Raw genomic sequence first — 19,920 nt, forward strand, 5'->3', positions numbered from 1 at the left:
CACAAATTGGGAACCACCGTCTACGGTTGCTTCCATCAACTCCATCCTCCTCCCAAATCCCTGCCACTTGGTCCCATCACTTCCCCATGAAGACCCACTGCCCTCAGCCCCCAGCCCTTACGTTGCCCTCATGTTGTTTTTTGGCTCCAGCGGAATCTCCAGGACTTTGGTGTTGCCCACGATCTTCTCGTAGCTGGTGGTGGTGACGGTTTTCCCCGTGATCCGGTGTACCTGGTAGAAGGCATGGGGCTTAAGGATCCGCTCGTCGGCCGTCCCAATGAAGATCTGAAGCCCCAGCGGCTTGTTTTCCATGTAGCCATGGAGCTGAGGGGGAGAAAACAAAACCAAATTATTACAGCACCATTAACATACAGGGTATGGTGGCTATAGTCCAACAAACAAAAACATCAAAGAAGCTCATGAGCAGCAGAAAGAACACAGAATTGCTGCAATGTCTAGAGTCATGGAGAATTGGAAGCAACGTGCATGTCCAGCCAGAGGGGACTGCTTGGATAAATTATAGGGATCCTCTTTAAAATGGAATATTAAGCAGCCCTGAGAAACAGTGTGATAGATCAGAATTGCATTTATGGAGAAACAGCCAGAAACTATGTTTAACTGGTGATCGGGGGTCAGGGGGTGGTAGTGAGAACAGGAAATAATTGGAAAATATAAACCAGAGCTCTTGACAATGGGTTGCCTAGAAAGAAGGAACTTTCAGTTTTTATATGACTATATTCCAATTAACAAGTTAGATTTTATAATTTTAAAAAAGAAAGAGCAAGACAAAAGTACCGTCATCTAAACTGATAGAAAATTAAAGACTGGAAGAAAATATGTATAACATATAACATGCAAAGGATTAATACATACAATATATAAAGAATGCCTACAAGTGAATAAGTAAAGGACAAGATTCCTGGCCATCCTATTTAAAATCGAGTCCTACCCCCATGGCTGTCCCTAGCTCCTTTCCCTTCTTTTTAATCTCATAAAATATACTATATATTTTCTCAATTCCTTTTGCTTGGGTCTTTCTTCTACAACTAGACTATCACCTCATTGAGGGCAGGGATGTCTATTTATTTAACTTGCCACAGAGTCCCTAGCACCTAGAATAATGCTTGGCACACAGTAGGCATTCTAGTACCTATTTGCTGAATGAATTAAAAATGAATTTTTCAACAGAAAATTGGACATGAGATTTGAACAGGCAATTCACAGAAAAACAAATGACCATTAGCATAGAAAAGATGTTCAACTTGCCTTGTAAACAGGAAAATACAAATTAAACAACTATGAGATATCATTTTTTGCCCATTAGATGGGCACCCATGTAGATATTTGATAATACCAAGTGTTTTGGAGGCTGTGAGAACACAGACACTCTCCCATAGCTGATAGGAACATAAACTGGTATTACTATTTTTGGAGTAGCAGCTATTAATATTAAAAGTACATATTCCCTATGACCTAATAAATTCACTTCTCAGTATGGACCCCAGATGAAATGCTGTGTGTGCAGGAGACATGCACAAAAATGTTTACTAACACGAACAGAATAACGAACAATTAGTTTCATCCATTAGGCTTATGAGTAATACACATCCAGGCTATGAAAGACTACAACAGTTAAAAAACCAGTATGGTAGAGATCTATGAACTTCACCCGGAAGATCTAAGACATACTATTAAAAAAGAAAAGCAATTCGTAAAAAAATATATGGATAGCAGGATACAACTTATTTTTTTTAATGCTGAATGTTTCGATCCATTCATTTATACTCATGTAAATGCAATAGGAAAAGGTGTGGAAGGATGCGCTCCAGACTGACCACACCATGATCACTTCTAGGGATGCAGGAGGAGATCAAGGTGGAGAAGGTGATCAAAGAGGAATTTAAGTTCATCCACAAAGTTATAGGCAGAAGAGCTGCCTGGGAACTTGTGGAATTTAACACTGGTTTTGAAAATGATACACAAGAAAAGAAAAAAGGATGTTGAGCTAAGAGTTAGAAGGTGGGTTCCTGTCTTGCCGCTCCCCAGCTGAGAAATGCTGGGCAAATCATGTAATCCTTCTGCGCCTCTGCAAATTGGGCGGAAGGGGGGTTAGGACAAGTGACAACTCACTGAGACCCCATCCTTCCATAGAGTTCTACAAAATTTCAGTAAGATCTCCCGTCAAATGCCCAGAACCAAAGGCTCCAGGGCAATAGATAATCACACGTGGTCTAGAACTGCACTGTCCAATATAGCAAGCAATACACAAATTTAATTGAAAGGTCAGTTTCTCAGTCACACGAGCCACACCTTTCAAGTGCTCAATAGCCACAAACGGCTGGTGCCATAATGAACGGCACAGATACAGGATGTTTCCATCATTGAGAAAAGTTCTTCCAGACAGTGCTGGTCCAGAAAGATGGTGTTCTCTTGTGCCCCTCTAAACACTGGACCAAGAGGCGAGCTAAGGGCGGAGCAGAGGCAGATGGCAACCTTCTTCATAACCTGCCAGGCTGACGCCTACAACATTTACGTAAGCGTCTGATACACGCCCGAGAGGGACCCTGGGGCAAAGGTGGAAATGAAGTCAGTCTCTTGTCTTTCTCCCCCATGCAAACTGAAGAACAGGGGACTGTTCTGGACAAGAATCAAAGGAGGAAGGGCAGCTCTGAGGACAGATTCTGGTTTTGTTGTTCTTGCTCTGCATTTGGACCCAAGATAAATATCTGTCCTCACCTTCTGTCCTGGATTTATCAGGAGGTGGTAAACACAGTATCACTCAGAATCAAGGAGGAGAGTAGGTAGGATAGATAGTGACCCCAATGGTCTGAGGTTCCTTCCTCCTTCCCGGGATCTAAGAGCAGAAATCGCAGGCTGCACGTACTCAGGGTAAACAGCCAGAGAACACCTGGGGATAAAATCTGTCACATCCCAAAGGGGTCCAGCCACCTCTAGTCCCCTCCCCTGATGGCACACTCGTCCAAGCCACTACTGCCTCTCCCTGGGTGACCACCACTGCTCCCTAACTGACCTCTTGCTGGTCTTTAACAGAATAGCCCTCTCATCTTTAAAAAATGCAAAGCAGACCCAGATGTTCCCCTGCTTACAACCCTCCAAAGACTTCCTGTGGCCGGAGAATAAAATCCAAACTGGTACCATGGTCTATGAGGCTTCCAACAGCCCAGCCTCTGTCTTCCAGTCCTTCCACCCCATTAGGCTCCTGCCAGCACCAACCATCCTTCTGTTCCCTGAGCACACCAAGCTCTCTCCGACCTCAGGGCCTTTGCACAGCCATTTTCTCTGCTGGCATACTCTTCTACTGGTACATTTAGCTCTCAGATCTTCAGGTCTTTCCCAAGCCACATTAGTGACATACACCCAGTGCCGGAGCCAGCTATTTCAGCCTTGCAGTTGGTTAAATTTTCAGGAATTTTAAGAGCCATTAGACATTACTTTGATAGCCCGAAATTAGCCACGATGAGAATATTTACACCACAAAAATTGGCAAATGCTACAAATCGGGGCTCTTTTTTTCTAGAGAAGTGGATGGTAAACATTCACTAACACCACAGGAATAGTTACTTCATTACCATCTGAAATTTTCTTGTTAGTTGTTAATTTGCTTAGCATCTCTCTTTTCCACTTGAACAGGAAGTCCATGGTAGGAGGAAGCGTGTTTGTTTCGTTCAGTATGATCAATAAGCACGTGGAATCAATGGTCACCATCAACAACTGGGCAGCAGCTAAGTGTACACTGTCCCCAGGCCAAGCACCACACTCAACGTTTTACATGTATCACAATTCTAGGTAGGAGGGGCCCATTTTATAGATGAGAAAACTGAGGCTGGCAAAGTCCTGGCAACTTGCCCCAGTGGACACTGTTAGTACAGGGCAGGGCCAGGATGCAGACTCTGGGCCTTCAGGCTCTAAGTCCATTCCCAGCGCACTGTCTGTGCCCTTGGCATCTGATAGATTCACAGCTGCTCTCTGATCTACAACTACAGCTCAGAAAGTGCAGATTAGGTTCTCAAAGGAAACACGAGCAAGTGCTAAATTATAAGATCTAGAGTGCCCTTCCTGCTGAACAAGAAGGGGTGGGGGCAGGGGAGGAGGAAGGGAGATGGAGGGAGCCAGAGAAACAGGCAACAGCCACCAAGACAAACAACGTTGCCCCTCGAGAGAAGAACCCACTTCTTTAAGCAGGAACTCTGTGTGTCCCAGAGCAGCCCCTGGTTGAGCTGGACTAGCTGATGCCCTGTGAGCAGACGGAACCCACCTCACCCTCGTGAGCGCCCCCTCCCACGTGAGACAGGTCTCTGCTGTCAGAGGGCGTGGTAGAGCAGGAAGGAAGAAAGGATTTCACGTTTGGTCAGATGTACCCAGCTCTCAGTCCAGGCCCTGCTTCTTATCAGCAGCTGTGTGACCTCAGAGCAGTGACTCCACCTCTCTGAGCCTCCATTTGCTCCTATAAAACAGGGACATCACTTCCCACTGCCCAGGGCTCTTTGAAGGCTAAAGAAGATGACCTTTATAGGGCCCCAAAGCCCAGCACACAGGAGGTACCCGTGAAACGAGAATTCTCCTTGTCATCGGAGGATGATGCAAATCAAAACACGGAGGTGATAGGACAGAACTGAATGGAGAAGCGAAGAATGAATGTGAAAGACTCACAATGTGAAAAACAACCCAAAACATCCTCATGTGCGGTGAAACCCAGGCACTCGTTCCATCGTCTCTGTGGGCAGCTAAAGGGGCCCTGACGTGGAGGGCTGGGAGGAGGAGGGTGGGGGAAGAAACCACACCGTCGAGCGTGGAAGAAACACTTCCCCTCCGATCCCCACCCTCCCCTTCCCTGAAGGTGGTAGAAGATGACCAGAGCGTGTGCATTCTGGAGGAGGCTTGCCAGCTCTCCGGAGGTTTGATAAGACCGTATGGCTATTTACTTGCCTCTCCAAAAACTGAGTGATTTGGGTCTTGCAAACAGAACTTGATGCCTTGGGATGGCATGACCTGCCCTCAAGGTCTCAAACGTCCCGTTGCCCCCATTTTAGGAAGACCTGGGTCTCGAGGCCTCTTTCCAGGCTTCTTCAAAGATAAGGTCATCTCAGGAGCATGGCAAGCAGGGTGGCCTCCCGGCCATAGCAGACTCCCACCTGCCCACCCACTGGAACCTAGATGCTCAAGGTCAGCCAACCTCCAAAGCAGAAGAGGCTCCACTTCCTGCAGCCAGGGTGAGAGCAAACGTCTTCTGCTTTTCGCAGAAAATTTCCCAAGCAGTCTACAAGATTCCAGGAAGAAGGCGTGCTTCTGGGGCACATCATGAGGGTCTGCTGCACAGCGGGGGGGTGTCAGAGCTGATTTAATCTGCACAGCAACACACAGAAGGAAAAGCAAGGTGATCCCTGTTTTGGGTGAGAAAGCCAAGGCTCAGCGGGGTTAAGTGACTTGCTCATGACCCTAAGCTCCAAAGCCATCGAATGGAAGCTCAGGGATGTGGCCAGATTTGCTTCCCCTGTGTCGCCGCTGCCTCCTGACGCTCCCAGATGCTGGACTATATATATTACAACAGGCAGGTCCATCCCACCAGCTCAGCCAAAGGAACCCAGACTTGAAATGGTCTCCACATCTCAGAGACCCCCCGTTTCCCAGAGCAAGCTCACCAGAACCACGCCTGCCCCCTCTGAGCAGCAACTGAACTGTCCTGATGCACAGGTAAAAGGGCATCGGTACATGTTGATACTTGCTCTGCCTTCGTCTTGTTATAAAAGTAATAAGGTTCATCATTCATTGCAGAAAAAATAGACAATATAAAAATATATATATTATAGAGAAAATGCTCTCTCAAAATAAATAAGCGTTTTAGTGTACATCCTTCCAGACTCTTCTTCTAGGCACTTAGAGAAACATATCTGGGATTCTATTTCAGATATTGTTTCCACTTAACAATATAATGTGACCATTGCCCTTTGTCATTAAATGTTGTTCACTGGGACAAGCTCAAATAACTGCATAGTATCTCCCTGGGCTTAGACTGGCACAGGGCAACTGAGGTGCCTGGGCACATGGTTTAAGAAGGCACCGGCTCTCAGGGCTGTGCAAATGTTATCTGAGTACCTGAAAGTGAGTGCTACCTTAAATTTTGCCCTCCCCTGCATCCCTTGTTTCCATCCTATGTTTGGACTCACAGCTTAACCTCCACAGTTGGGCATTTAGGTTGTTCAAACATTCCCCATTATATACTGTTGCAATGAGAACTCATAAATGACACTTCCTTGAAAACAATTTTTCTATCAACTCTGTTCAGAGTTTTTAAATACTCTCAGATGGATGAGGCTGCCATCAAATCTGAAATGTGGGATTGATTTTCAAAATGGCAACGGGCCAAGGAAACTGTTTTGAATTTTACTAAAATCAAACTTTAACAATGTTAAGTAGCATTTTTTTTGTTGAATTTGGAATATTAGGAAATTGGTATCGTCCTCAAATGTTACATTGTGAAAGAAGGGAAAAGCCCATGGGGATGTTTTATTGTAATTCCCAACTGCCACACAGCATGCAGGGAGAAAGTTTTTTTACAAATACACGTGGATCTCAAATTCTGCCTTTATTTTTGGATGCAAAAATTGCAGAACATAGCTGCTACCCCAAGCCCACTCCCATCTCACACACACACACCAGGAAAACTACTCCATGATTTTACTCTTATCTCAGTGATGGCAACAGCATTACATATCCATCTAATGAGCACATATTAATAACATCATTAAAAACCCTAATTCATGATAACTCCCTCCGCCTCACCTCCATATCGGATCCACCTCAGAGTCCTGTCCATTTGATTTCCTAAAGTGCACTCAAATCCATCACCATTTCCCCATCCATCACTTCCACCCTAGTCCAAACTACGACTATTTCTCTCCTAAAGAGTTTCCCTGCATCCCCTCCGGTCCCCATCCACGACTTTCTACCCTGTGGCCAGAATGACCTTTTATAAACTCCCAGCTCCCACTGACTACACCACCATGTGTGATCTGACTCCAGCTCACATCACACCCCGACCCCCTTACCAGGGGCTCCCTGTGTCTGATCTTTCAGAAACAATCCCCCTGTCACCCTCTCTACCACCTCTGCCCTAGGTAATTCCTAGTCATACTGCAGAATGTGACTCAAATACTATTTCCCAAAAAAAGTCTTTCCTTGCTCCCCGGACAAGGTGGGGCCTCCCAGTAATAGTCTTCTTTGTTATATTTCTCATAACTGCAAGATATAATTAGGTGCCTAATTAATTGTGGCATGCCTGTCCCCTTTCCATCCTCCTAAAGTTCCATCAACAATTCAACTGCCCTTTTACAGAAGAGGAAACGGAGGCTCAGAGACATGAGGTCCCCAACCAAGCAAGCAGCAGTGCAGGGATTTGAACCCAGGTCTGACACCAGGAGGAATACTTCCTTCATCTGCTCTATGTGCGACTGATGCAAAAGATAGAACAAGGGTGCCAACCAGGTAAAACTTGACCTGGTTGAAAAATGTAAACCTAAGAGCAGAGCCCACAGAAACAGGGTGTGCCCCAATCTGTGGTAGACAATTTTGCAGTTATCTTTCAAAATTACAAATGTACACTCCCTTTGCTGTAGTAATTCCACTACTAGTAAGCGGGTTATCCCATGGATGCCCTGGTAGATGTGCAGAGAAAAACTAATGACAAGGTTATTCAGTGCAGTGCTCTTTAAAATAGCAAAATATTGGAAACGACCTCGAGGTCCATGAAAAGAGTACTGGTTCAATCAGTACTGGGATATTACAGAGTATAATACTGTTATTAAAGAAAAAAAAAAAGAATGAGTATGCTGGGGACCAGCATGACAGTGAATATGAATGGCAAGCCCTGGAGTTGTGCAGTGCACAATCTGGGCAACCACATGGGGCACCCTAAGGAAGCTTTTTATATAGCAATAGAGAATAATCAAAATACACCATAACCGTGAGAACAAATATATCTGTGTTTTTAAGGTAGAGAAGGGATGTGTGTGTATGTGTGTGTGTGTGTGTGTGTCCAAAATAAAAGTAGAAAAGAAATCAGGTCTTGTTTTAAAATGCCCACTGGACTTTGATCATTCCCAGTAAGGAGCTCTGCTGTCCCATGACTCCATGGTTGTAGCTCCCCTAAACCCACTATATTGGTTACAATTCAACTCAAATGAATGTATAACATAAAAAATAAAGCCAAAATATTCATTCAAAGAAAGAGACCCGCCCCCCACTCTGCTTTTCTCTTTGTAAACCTTGACATTTCTTTTAAAGGCCACAAAGAAGGTAAACTAAAGCGATGAAGGTACAAATGCATGGGCAACGTCCCATCCCATCCTGTAAGAAAAGTAAAGACCCAGGACCCACCCACAGAAACGTCAAGAGCAGGAGTCCAAGGTGGAGGCCTTCAGCAAAGGAATAGGCAGGCAGAGGTGCCAGCAGGGTCCCTTCAAGTTAAGGGTATGGGGCCCACACCAACAGAGAAGCAAACCGCACACCACATCCAGTGGAGCGGAAAGTCTTGGTGGCTCAGCGTTTGAAATCCAGCGAGAATCTGCTTCTCACAAGCCCGGTTACCACCACGAGGGTCTGAGCTACCATCATCTCTTGCCTGGACCCTTGCAGTAGACTCCTTCCAGGGTCTCCCTGCTTCCATCCTTGCCCACCTCTTCTCCTCCCCCCTCCACATGATCTTCTGCACACAGCAGCTAGAATGATCTTTAAGACTGTACGTTACATCTTGTCGCTCCTCCACTCAACCCCCGCCCCCGCCCACCCCGCCACAGCGAACGTCTTTTTCGGATCCAAAAGCCAACATCGGGCTTCCCCTGGGGGCGCAGTGGTTGCGAGTCCGCCTGCCGATGCAGGGGACACGGGTTCGTGCCCCGGTCCGGGAAGATCCCACATGCCGCGGAGCGGCTGGGCCCGTGAGCCATGGCCGCTGAGCCTGCGCGTCCGGAACCTGTGTTCCGCAACGGGAGAGGCCACAACAGTGAGAGGCCCGCGTACTGCAAAAAAAAAAAACCAAAAAAAACCAAAAGCCAATGTCTTTCACGTGACTCAGAAGATCCTATACGATCTGACCCCTCTCCTCCATCTCCAACCCTCCCTCCCCGCTCCCTCCACAGCAGCCACACTGGCCTCGCTGTCCTCAGACAAGCCAGGCACACCAGGCACGCTCCAGCCTCAGGGTCTCGGCACGCAGCGCCCCCTCTGCTCGGCGCGCTCACGCCCCATCCTCCCAGGGCTCATCTTCCTCGTCGCTCAAACCTCTCCCCAAACGACCCCTTATCAGAGAGCCCTTCCCCGACCACTCATCCCAACATGGCACCCCACGCCCATCTCACTCTTCACCTACCCACCCTGCTTTATGCTGCAACAGCCATTTATCATAGCCTGACGTCGCGTGATATATTTTTTTGATTTTTTTCCCTTCTCCGGTCCCTCCCTGACTAGAGCATCAGCAGCTTACCTGTCTGGCTCACAGAGGCATCTGCAGTGCCTAGAACACCACGCAGGTGCTCAACACGTGAGCGACCTTAGGAGGGCGGGGAGCCCCACCAGAGGGGTCTGAGTGGCTATCATCCCTCCAGACCCTCCCCTCCCCGATGACAAAGGGCGGTTATGCTGCCCACGCTGGCGCCAGGCAACTAGCTTCCAGGCCCACGGCGAACACTGTGTCCTGCTCAGCGTGGGCGGGACTCGGCTGGTTGGACAACTGACACCGGGACTCCCCTGCTCCAACAAGAGGTGACAGCACCTCCAGGGTGTGATGGAAGAGGGGCCCCATGTCTGCTTTCTCACCCAAGCGGGGATCCCGCTGGCCGGATACGTCTTCAGCCTCACAGGGAGACCTCTGTGACCAGATGCCTCTCTGCTAGCGTCACATTCTATTTTATTATTGTATTTTATTTTTTATTTAAATTGAGGTAGAGTTGATGTAAAATATTAAAGTTTCAAGTGTACAACATAGTGATTCACAATTTTTAAAGGTTGTATTCCATTTATAGTTATTATAAAATATTGGCTCTATTCCCTGTGTTGTACAATCTATCCTCGTAGCTTATTTATTTTATACGTAGTAGTTTGGACCTCTTCATCTCCCCTACCCCTATCTTGTGCCTGCCCGCTTCCATAGGGCCACATTTTAAAAATCACATGGTGAGCCATAAAAAGAGAATGAGACACTTTGCACGGGCTCGAAAACAAAACAAGTCAGTCTCTCTCAGCATTCTAAATTAAGAATCAAGTCATTCTATATTTCTCACATCACTGGAAATTAAAAACAGACATATCTACCGCAGAGCAAGCACGATGACTGAAGAGAGAGGCTTGATGGCCTGAAACATGCTAAATTTGTTTCCAATTACCATGTCCACATTTGAAACCCCAAGGAAGCCATAGAAAACAGAGTGGCGAGATCAGAGACAGGCACATTAGCCTAATGGGATTCAGGACCCAGTGCTGCACCCCATTCTCCTCTCCCCACAGCACCGCCCCCGAGGGGTCTTTGAACAAAGAAACTGGATCACTTTGCCCCCTCCCTCCTGGAGACACCAACTTGCCCTTCTCCGGTCCCGCCTGCCCCACTGTACTCTCAGCCCCCTGCTTCGGGTCCACTCAACAGAGATGTCAGCTCCCCACCAGCATCCCCATCCCGACCAACTATCTCTCCAGGCCAAGGAGTGACTGAGTCATATAGGAGATGAGTCTGGAAGTGCTGGACTGAAATATGCGAGCCTTCTCAGAGTGGACCTTTGGAAGGAGTTTTGGTTTTTTGTTGCTTTAAGAAGCCAAACGAGTACTTTTCACATCTTCTCTCTGTCCCATGCCTTGGGTAGAACCAACGTAACACTGAGGTTAAGAGCATGAACCCTGGAGAAGCCAGGCCATCTGGGGTTACATCCTGGCATGGGCACTGACTCTGTCACGGTAGGGAAGTTAGTTTACCTCTCTGGGCCTCAGTTTCTTCATCTGTATATGGGACTAATGACAACATACCCTCACTGGGCCGCTGGGAGGATCAAGTGAGTGACACACAAAGCATGTTGTAAGCATTCAATAAATATCAACTTTCACAAATATTCTTTCACTGATGGCTGGTGACTTTGGACAGTGAAATTCCTCCTTCTAGTCTAAGTTCTCGGAAGAAATCATCTTGAAGGTTATCTTTCGGCTCTAACGTGTGATAATCCTCAGGTGCATTTAGAAAATCCAAATGCCTCATCACAGTCTACAAAACCCTGCATGATCTGACCCTTGCCCATGTCACCCACTTCATCTCCCCCAGCCTGGTCCAGCCACATGGGCCCCCTTGCTGCTCCTTAAACTGGCTGAGTTTGCTCCTACCACAGGGCCTTTGCACTTGCGTTCCCCCAGCCTAGAACACTCTTCCCTCAGGTCTTCCCATGGCTGGTAATCCCCTGATTCTTTAGGTCTTAGCCTAAATTCAGGGCCTTCTTTGAGCAGCCTGGCTAAAGCAGAGCCTCCCCACTGTCGCTCCGTCATTCCTGCTGATTTCCTTCGAGAAGTGTTATCTTATACATTTGCTCATTGCTGACTGTCTGTCCTCCCCACCCCACCCCCTGCTAGAATGAAAGCTTATTCATCACCACGTCCCAGCACCTTGAATAGTACCTGGCATATAGCAGATGTTCAATAAATATTTGCTGAGTAAATAAATGAACAGATTAATTTTCAGGTTCCTATGTGGCTCAACATACTGCCAAGTGATTCATCCTCCAGTGACCCTGAGAAAGGAGGCTTATTCATGTCTAGAAGAGAATCCCCATGTTTGGAGTCTGCATGAATTCACTACCACTTGAGCCAGTCTGCAGGAATGTGTCTCACCATGAAAGAGACATATTATACCAGGCTAATTCCATTGGAAGTCAAAGAGGACACAAGCTCAGGCTGGAAAAATGAAGTGTACAATCTCTTCTCTAGCAGCATTTAGGAATGGACACAGGGAGAGACTGAGTCAAAAGGACAGTGACTCGGCAGCCTCTTGGAGATGGTGAGGAAAGGTGAGGCACAGGCAATGCCCTCTGCCACCTGTGTGTTCACCCAAAGACCAGACAACAAGAGAGACTATGCTTCAAAAACATTTTTCCACGAGTCTCTCGCTCAGGGCCCCAAGCTGATACTGAGGAACAAAGTGTCGGATGCCTGCATGGGACCTGGTCTCTGGGAGAAGAAGGGAAGGGGGGAGAAACTGAGTCCCCCTGGAGGGAGCAATTGAAGGCTGAAGGCAGCCCATGAAAACCTTGTGCACCTATCTGACCCTGACCAGTGGTACCCAACATGGCAGTGTGAACACCCAAGGATGCTGGGACGAGAATCCCACTGCCGGCTCCAACAGCAGCCCCTCTGAACACTTTGATAAAACATCCCAAAGAAACTGCAGCTCAGCCTGACATAAACGTTCCACCAAAGACAGGGTCATGTGGGCGAGGCATAAACTTTGGCCCTGCCTCTTTCCCTTGGGCCAAAAGCTGAAAAAGAACCCAGAGATGGTGAAGTGGGAAAAGCCAGGGCTTGTGAAATGCAAGACAGCCAGCCAGCTGAGCCAGTCAAGGCATTAAAAAGGTGAGTTATTCCCAATCAAATGACACACCTCCCCCCCCAAACCCCAAAGGCCACGCAGGTCTCTCTGGATCCAGACCAAAAATTCTGAGTCACTTTTGCCACAAAGGGGAAAAAAAGGAGAAGGCAGACGTGATGTGTACCTTTCCGCACTCTATTTTGGGATTTTAATATCCAATTTCTTTCGTTTCAAAGGGTGGGTTTTTGGAGGGCTCTGCATAACTTTTGTACCGTGCACAGGCGAGACAGCGTGGAGACAGGCCTCTGTCGGTGACCTGGGGAGAGGCGGGGCCCCTTTGGCAGAGCAGCAAATCGCATCATCCAGGAACAAGGAGCCCGTTCTTGTGCGGAGCCGCTCGGGGACGGCTTTCATAACATGATGGAAGCATGTGGGCCGATCCGATCTGACTCACCTCTTTCTGGAGGCAGCTCCACACTCATTCACTCATTCATTTATTCACTCATTGAGCAGAGGGCCTCTCAGAGAAGGGTCGCTAAACTGAAAGCTGTTCTCACAACAATGACCACGCATCCCTTGGGTGAAGAATCAGGTACCTCTCTGGATGGATGGTGACACCTGGGATTATCATTATCTCACAATTTGTTTAAGACGTGGGGTAAAAAAACAAAAACAAAACTAGTGAATCAGGATTTTTCAGCTTCAGCACTATTGCCGAAGGTTGATTTGGGGGCCAGCTCATTCTCTGTGGGGGCCTGTCCTGTGCATTGTAGGGTGTTTAGCAGGGTCTCTGGTCTCTACCCACAAGATGCCAGTAAACTGCTCCCCCGCCCAGCCCAGTTGTGCTGACCAAAAATGTCTCTGGACATTGTCAAACGCCCTCTGAGGGACAAAATCACCCCACTTAGGACCATTCTTCAATTACACTGACATTTGTGGGGAAGGGCTTTTTTCTGCAGAAAATCTGTATTGGAACCCTACCCGCAGTCCATCAGAAAGTGCCATTGGCAGAATCTTCAAAGGGCACCTCTAATCCTTCCATCTCTCACCTTCTCTTCACCTTCCCTGGGTCCCAACACCACCATCTCTTGCCCAGACCACTGCACCCACCCCCTTGATAATCTCCCTGCCTTTCTCTTGCCCTCCTCCTACCTCACCATCCTAAATACATTCTCTACAAGCAACCAGAGGGATCTTTTTTAAAGCAAATCAGATCACATCACGGCTCTACTTAAAACCCACCAATGGTTTCCCGGTGCTAAAGAATAAAGTTCAAATTCCATGCCCCGCAAGGTCCTGCATCATCCAATTCCTTCTTCTCTCTCCAGCTTTAACTCCTACTGCTCCTTCCCTCGTCCACTACAGGCAGCCACACAGGCCTCCTTGTCAGTCCTCAGACACCCAAGCTCTCCTGCCTCAGGGCCTTTGCACATGCTGTTCGCTCTACAGGGAAGGCTCGTTCTCTGGTTCTCATCCGACTGATTGTTTACTGTCATTCAAACATCAACTTAAATGAACCCATGGCTGGAGAGGAATCCCCTGACAATGCCAATATAAAGTAAGCCACCTCTCCAGGTATTCTCTCCTATTACCCACTCTTTCCCCTGAACACACGTCATCTCAATCTGAAACGACCCAACTTATGGTTTAACCTGTTCAATGTCTGTTTCCTCATTGGAATGAACACCTCATTTTTCTCCTTCACTTATAACCTTTGTTATAAGAAAAACAACTTATTAAAAAGTAATAATAGCCACACTTTGCCTAGTCTTGCAAGCACTGACTTTCAAGGCCCTTGGCCCCTGACACCTCCATGGCTCCTTAGAATATGCTCCATCTATGAAGGCCAGAAGGACCAGTGGACCAGTGTGCTCATCTGGATTTTCAAGATAAAGCTTAGATTCACTTACCCTTTCACTGACTACAGAGAAAGTGCCTATGATGTGCCACGCAGAGTTCTAGGTGCTGGAAACTCAGCACTGAGACAGACCAGACTAGCAGGAGGGAAGGCTGGAGGTTTTTGACTTTTGGGTACAGACATGCCCTCAAAAGAGAATCCCAAAGGTCCCCGGGGACCACCCATCCTAGGAGACCTTTCTTGCCCTCTCAGCAGCTGGCATCTTCCATGGACCTCTCCTAAAACCCTGCTACATCTTCAAGTTTAATATTCACCTCTCTAGACCACAGGCTATGGAAAATCAGGTAATAAATGAAGGACCACAGCTCTCAAAACTTTAAAACTGTATTATAAAAACTGTTACAATATCTCTCTTCAAGGTTACCTGTTGTGGCAGAGACCACTTGCTCTCTATCTGTTACCCATTTTCCTTTCCTTGGTAACAGGATCCCAGTTATCTTAGGTGGCAACGAGTCCAGCTGAGAGTCCACACTTCCCAGCCCCTTTGCAGATGAACAAAGCCACGTTACTAGGTCTGAGCCAACGAGATGTAGGCAAAAGTGTGGAGAGGACTTGCAGAAAGGTTCCTGAGAGGAAGCTAACCCAGATGGGGAGTGGGCCCCTTTTGCCCTGTCTTCTTTCTTCCTTGGAATTATACTGCTTGGGATATGGATGTGATGGCAGTGGCTCCAGCAATCATTTTGGACTATTAGGTGACCCTGAGCGGGACAGGAAGAGAGGAGGGGACTGGATTCCTGATAACTTCATAGTACTTCAGATGACCCATCTCTAGACTCTCCCCATAAGAAAATAAGCTTTTGAGTGTTTAAAGCAACTGTTATTTTGGGTTTCTGATAGATGCAACAAAACCTAAGTCTAACTGAAAGACCCATCATCCCATCACCCATCCCATCATTTCCTCCACACGTTCATGTCCCCTCAACTGCATCTCAGTGGGAATAAGATGACCATGCTTAGGTGAGCTTCAATTGAAAATAAATAAATAAAAGACTCAAGATTCAAAGAGTAGATGTATTGGTGCACAAGTCTGCTTTACAAAAGGCTTCATAAAAAATGATTTCTCTTAAGAGCCAGTACTGAATGTGAATCTGAAAGAAACTGCCGTACACAAAGAGTCAAAGATCCAACTGCTCAGAAACATTTCAGGCAACGACACCCAAGTCAGTCTGCTCTCCCTCTTATGCATAATTGGAATGAGTGTCTAGAAAGGCTGTCTGACACATGCAGGGGTGACGATAGTACTCGCTAGAAATAAAATTGCTGCTTACTTTCTGTCTGGTTTCCGAATTGCTTTTTCCTGGTTGAAAGGTGCCAGGCCTGGCATCTTTCTAAAAATTTAAAATTCTAGTCAACAAATATTTGTTGAGCACTCTCTATTCACAAAAAAAAAGCCACACTAGGCCTGGAGGGGTGGGATGGGGAGGGTGGGAGGGAGGGAGATGCATGAGGGAAGGGATATGGGAACAGATGTATATGTATGACTGATTCACTTTGTTATAAAGCAGAAACTAATAAAAAAAAAAATTAAAAAAAAAAAAAAAAAAAAAAGCCACACTAGGGAAAATCTGTGTAACAGGGGGATGTTATAATTAATCATAATAATAACAGTAACGACAGTAGCAGCTAATAATGTATCGAGCATTATTGCTTGCTAAATATTGGGCATTGTTCTAAGTGCCAATATCTATCAACTCATTCAATCCTCATGGCAACCTTCTGAGGTAGATACTATTATTTTATTTAAGAGGAAATTGGGGCACAGAGAGGTTAGGCAATTTGTTCAAAGTCACACAGCAAGGAAGGGAGAAGTCAGGGTTCCAAGCAGGCAGGTCGGGCTCCAGGGCCCATTCTCCTGACCCCGGTATGATATTCTGCTCCTGTTGACTCAGAATGGGGGAGACAGCACACCCACAAGTGGCCACACAATGTCCCCAAACCTTGATCATTCTCTAGCCATGTTCCTGAGCTTTTACTGAACCATTAGTTACTGAAACTTTCTCTTTAAAAGGTAACTTGTATTTCTACTCACAGAAACTTATTTTAAAATAAAGTTTACATTTTTTACATAATATATAAATACAAATATTTATCTAATGTATATGTATACCATAAATAGTTATACAAACTATTATGTATAAAATAAATAAGCTACAAGGATATATTGTACAACACAGGGAATATAGCCAATATTTTATAATAACTATAAGTGGAGTATAAACTTTAAAAATTGTGAATCACTATGTTGTACACCTGTAACTTATATAATATTGTACGTCAACTATATCTCAATTTTAAAAGTTTAAAAAAATCAAAATTCAAGTTAAAGCTACTAGAAATATTTGGATAAATAACAACCCTATTCAAAAATCTTCCATAAACAATGCCAGCAAAATGTTGATAGTTGTTGAGTAAAGGGTATATAGCGGGTTCACTGTACCATTCTCTCTAATTTTATGTATGTGTGAAATCTTCCATATTTAAAATTTTAAAGAATATAAATAAATAAATAAATAAAATAAACTTTATGTCACTACCACAAACAGGAACCCAGGATCATCAGTCAGCAATCAAAGGTGCACATAAATACACAATAAAATACCAGTGCCAAGAAAGTAATTATAAATGTTTTTTAAAATGCTAAGTACCACAGAATTCATTGACCAGGGAACCCCAGGAAACCCCAGTTTGAAGAACACTGACTGACACATAAGTCTGTCACACGCAGTGCTAGGGGAAGAGCAGAGCCAGGGTTGGGAGCCAGGCGATCACCAAGGGACTTGTTAAAAAACTACCTGGGTCGGCGCCCAGACACAGGAGAGGCTCAGGAAACCTTTTGCTCAAAGAAGAAGCTCTACAAGAAGAAAAAGTACCACTGCCCTGCCTGTGTGCTAGCAGAGGGGTCCTTTGTGCAGAGAAGGAAGTGGAAAAAGAAAATCCACCAATGTATAAAACTTCCATGCATTTTCCTGAAACCAAAAGTGACAATTTTCCAGGCAGCTGCTTGCCTGTCTGTCTGTCTTCCTTGTTCTGTGTGTGCAACTGCAGGGTCTCCGGGGTGGGCTAAGTGTTTAACAACCAGTTCTCCACGGGAAAAAGTTCAATGTGTAATGTTTGCCAATTTCCGTGGTGTAAATGCTCCCACCACAGCTGATTCCAGTCTACCAATGCAATGTCACCGGATTTGGAAAGAGATGTACAATGGCGGACCATACGGACTATTTCCCATGTACGGAGACAATGGATGTAAATAACCTCAGGGGCGTAGATGATAGGAAAATGTAGCAGAACTCCTGAAAGTTTAACAATCGGTTCCCACGAGCCAGTACAAACTGGCAGGGCCACACCCCTGGGTACACGCGGGTCTCTACACACGTCTGTTCTCGTACACATCCGTTCATGGATCCGTCTGTCCATTTCTCTCTCTTCTCCCACTGACGGAGAGCGTACACACACTTGCCCCCAGCCCACGCTCCGTGAAAAGCGTAAGGATCTCTCTGCAGTCTGGCCCCCTCTCCACTCGGCCTCCCACCCCGCGACGCGCCCCTGCTACACCAGCCTGGGCTCCCCTGGGGCGGCTCTATCCCTGGCCCCGATGCTCCAGGCTCCTTCTCACCCCAGCAGGAGCTAGAGCCTGGTCTTTCAATCCAATCGCACACATCTTCCTGTCTAGACAAAGCCGCTGGCTGCGGGGCCCGGGGGTGAATGAATGCGCAGCCCTCCACACCAGAGCTCCGTGGGGCTAACCCGGGGGGCGGGGAGGGTGGCCAGAGGACCCTGCTCGGACATGGCACAGCCCGGGCTTGTCCAAAAGCCACAGGGGAGACTGCACTGCTGCCGGGAGCAGGTGTGCGTGAGTGTGGCCGGGTGTGTGGCGTGCCACCCCCAGAGAACCGGGCGTCGGCAACGCCAAGAATCATCCGTCAGCCTCGCGTTGAAAAGTGGGAAAACAAACAACAAAACCCCGGCCCGGCCTCACTTAATGTGAGCCAAATACAAAAGTCGCAGGAGAAAGCCTTTCCTCTTTGCGCTTCCCTTTTCCGGTCCGGAAACACCAACAGGCCAAGATAAGGGCGGCGTGGGCCCCCCCTGGATGGTTTCAAAGGGTTGGCACCCACCCACCCCCGGGCCCACCCCCGCCGCTAATGGCCTCCCCCGCCGCCGGAGCCCGCGGTGGGACCTGGAGGTGGCGGAGCTCCACGCCAGGGGCTTGTTAGAGGTTTAGGCTCACGTAGCAGCAGGGAGGAAGCACAGTCTGTCAAGACGGGTGATAAAGCGTCTCCTTATCGGGAGCTTTCCTTTTAACTGCCTCCAGTGAGCGCGGGGGCTGGGCCACTGTCAAGGCCAAGCATGTTCCTTTCATGTCGCCCTGCGTCCCCCGGTCACCGCCGTGTCCGCGCGCACACGGAATTGCAGTATTGGTGCTGGCGTCCTCAGCTTGGGGCCCGCATCTCCAAGAGGACAGGATACTGACCTGCAAGCCTGGGCCTCTGGTTAGCCATGTGACATATGCAAAGTCACCCAAGCCTTCTGGGCCCTGGTTTTGTCATCAGGAAACCAGAAGAAGAGATTTCAAAGCAGTAGAAGCCAGGGGTGTGGACTTGGGGGGGTGGGGGGTGCGGTTGGGAGCTGGCAGACCCAAGCTAGTCTCAGCTGTTGAACTCACTGGCTGGTGACCTTGGACAAGCACTCAGACCCTCCAAAAATGCTTCTACGTGTGTAAAATGGAAACAGCGCCTACCTATGTCATAGGCTCATGAGAAGGAAATGAGTTATTATATATGCAACTCTTAAAACAGTGACAGCACATAGTAAGTGCTCAATAAACGTTATCCATCATCTTCATTTGATTTTCAAGGGGCTGTTGTGGACACGGAATGAGGTTTGGTGGCATCATGTCACAACTGCATGATGTGAAATCAATGACGTACCAGAGAAATCGTTCTGGTCTTACAGGCCATTCTGCTCACCTTCCTACTCACAGGGTGAATGGCCCCAGATGGACATGGTGAATCTACTATCCTCGATCGGGGAGAGACCCTCCCCTTCTGTGATTCTCATTTGCCAGGCTCTGGACACAAGCCAGCTCCTCCACCTGAGGCAGCTCTGCAGAAACAGCCCCCTGGCCCAGCGCCCCAGAAAGATCCAGCTGTGCTGATCCCCCGAGAGGCCAGGGAGCAGAGGCAGGACAGAGTCCAGCTCGGTCCACACACGGCTCCCTCGTCTGTGCCAGTGTCAGCACCAGGGCCCCGGGCATGACACCCTCCCACTGGGATGGGCAGAAACATCGAGCAAAGAGCCTGGCCCGGGACATGGTGGCTCTGACCACCAGCTTTCTCAGGCCCCATCTGTGTCTCAGATCTAAGATTCGTCAGAACACTGGCCCCCATCTGTACAAGGGGGATAATAACAGGTACCCACCTCGTGTGTCCTC

The 19,920-nt window shown here is 47.4% G+C and overlaps 1 protein-coding gene across 4 annotated transcripts in view; it reads right to left on the reverse strand.

The window, feature by feature from the left end:
* The window catches only part of NFATC2 (nuclear factor of activated T cells 2), a gene marked incomplete at both ends in the record, with an annotated part of 155,212 nt that overhangs the window by 76,325 nt on the left and 58,967 nt on the right, over positions 1–19,920 (reverse strand). For all 4 annotated transcript variants that reach the window (XM_079719838.1, XM_079719836.1, XM_079719839.1 and 1 more), the window contains one exon: positions 122–324. In XM_079719838.1, coding sequence (XP_079575964.1) covers positions 122–324 — 203 coding nt within the window. The remainder of the gene's footprint in view (positions 1–121; positions 325–19,920) is intronic.

Source organism: Hyperoodon ampullatus, assembly GCF_949752795.1.
Source record: "Hyperoodon ampullatus genome assembly, chromosome: 14".
Classification (NCBI taxonomy): domain Eukaryota; kingdom Metazoa; phylum Chordata; class Mammalia; order Artiodactyla; family Ziphiidae; genus Hyperoodon; species Hyperoodon ampullatus.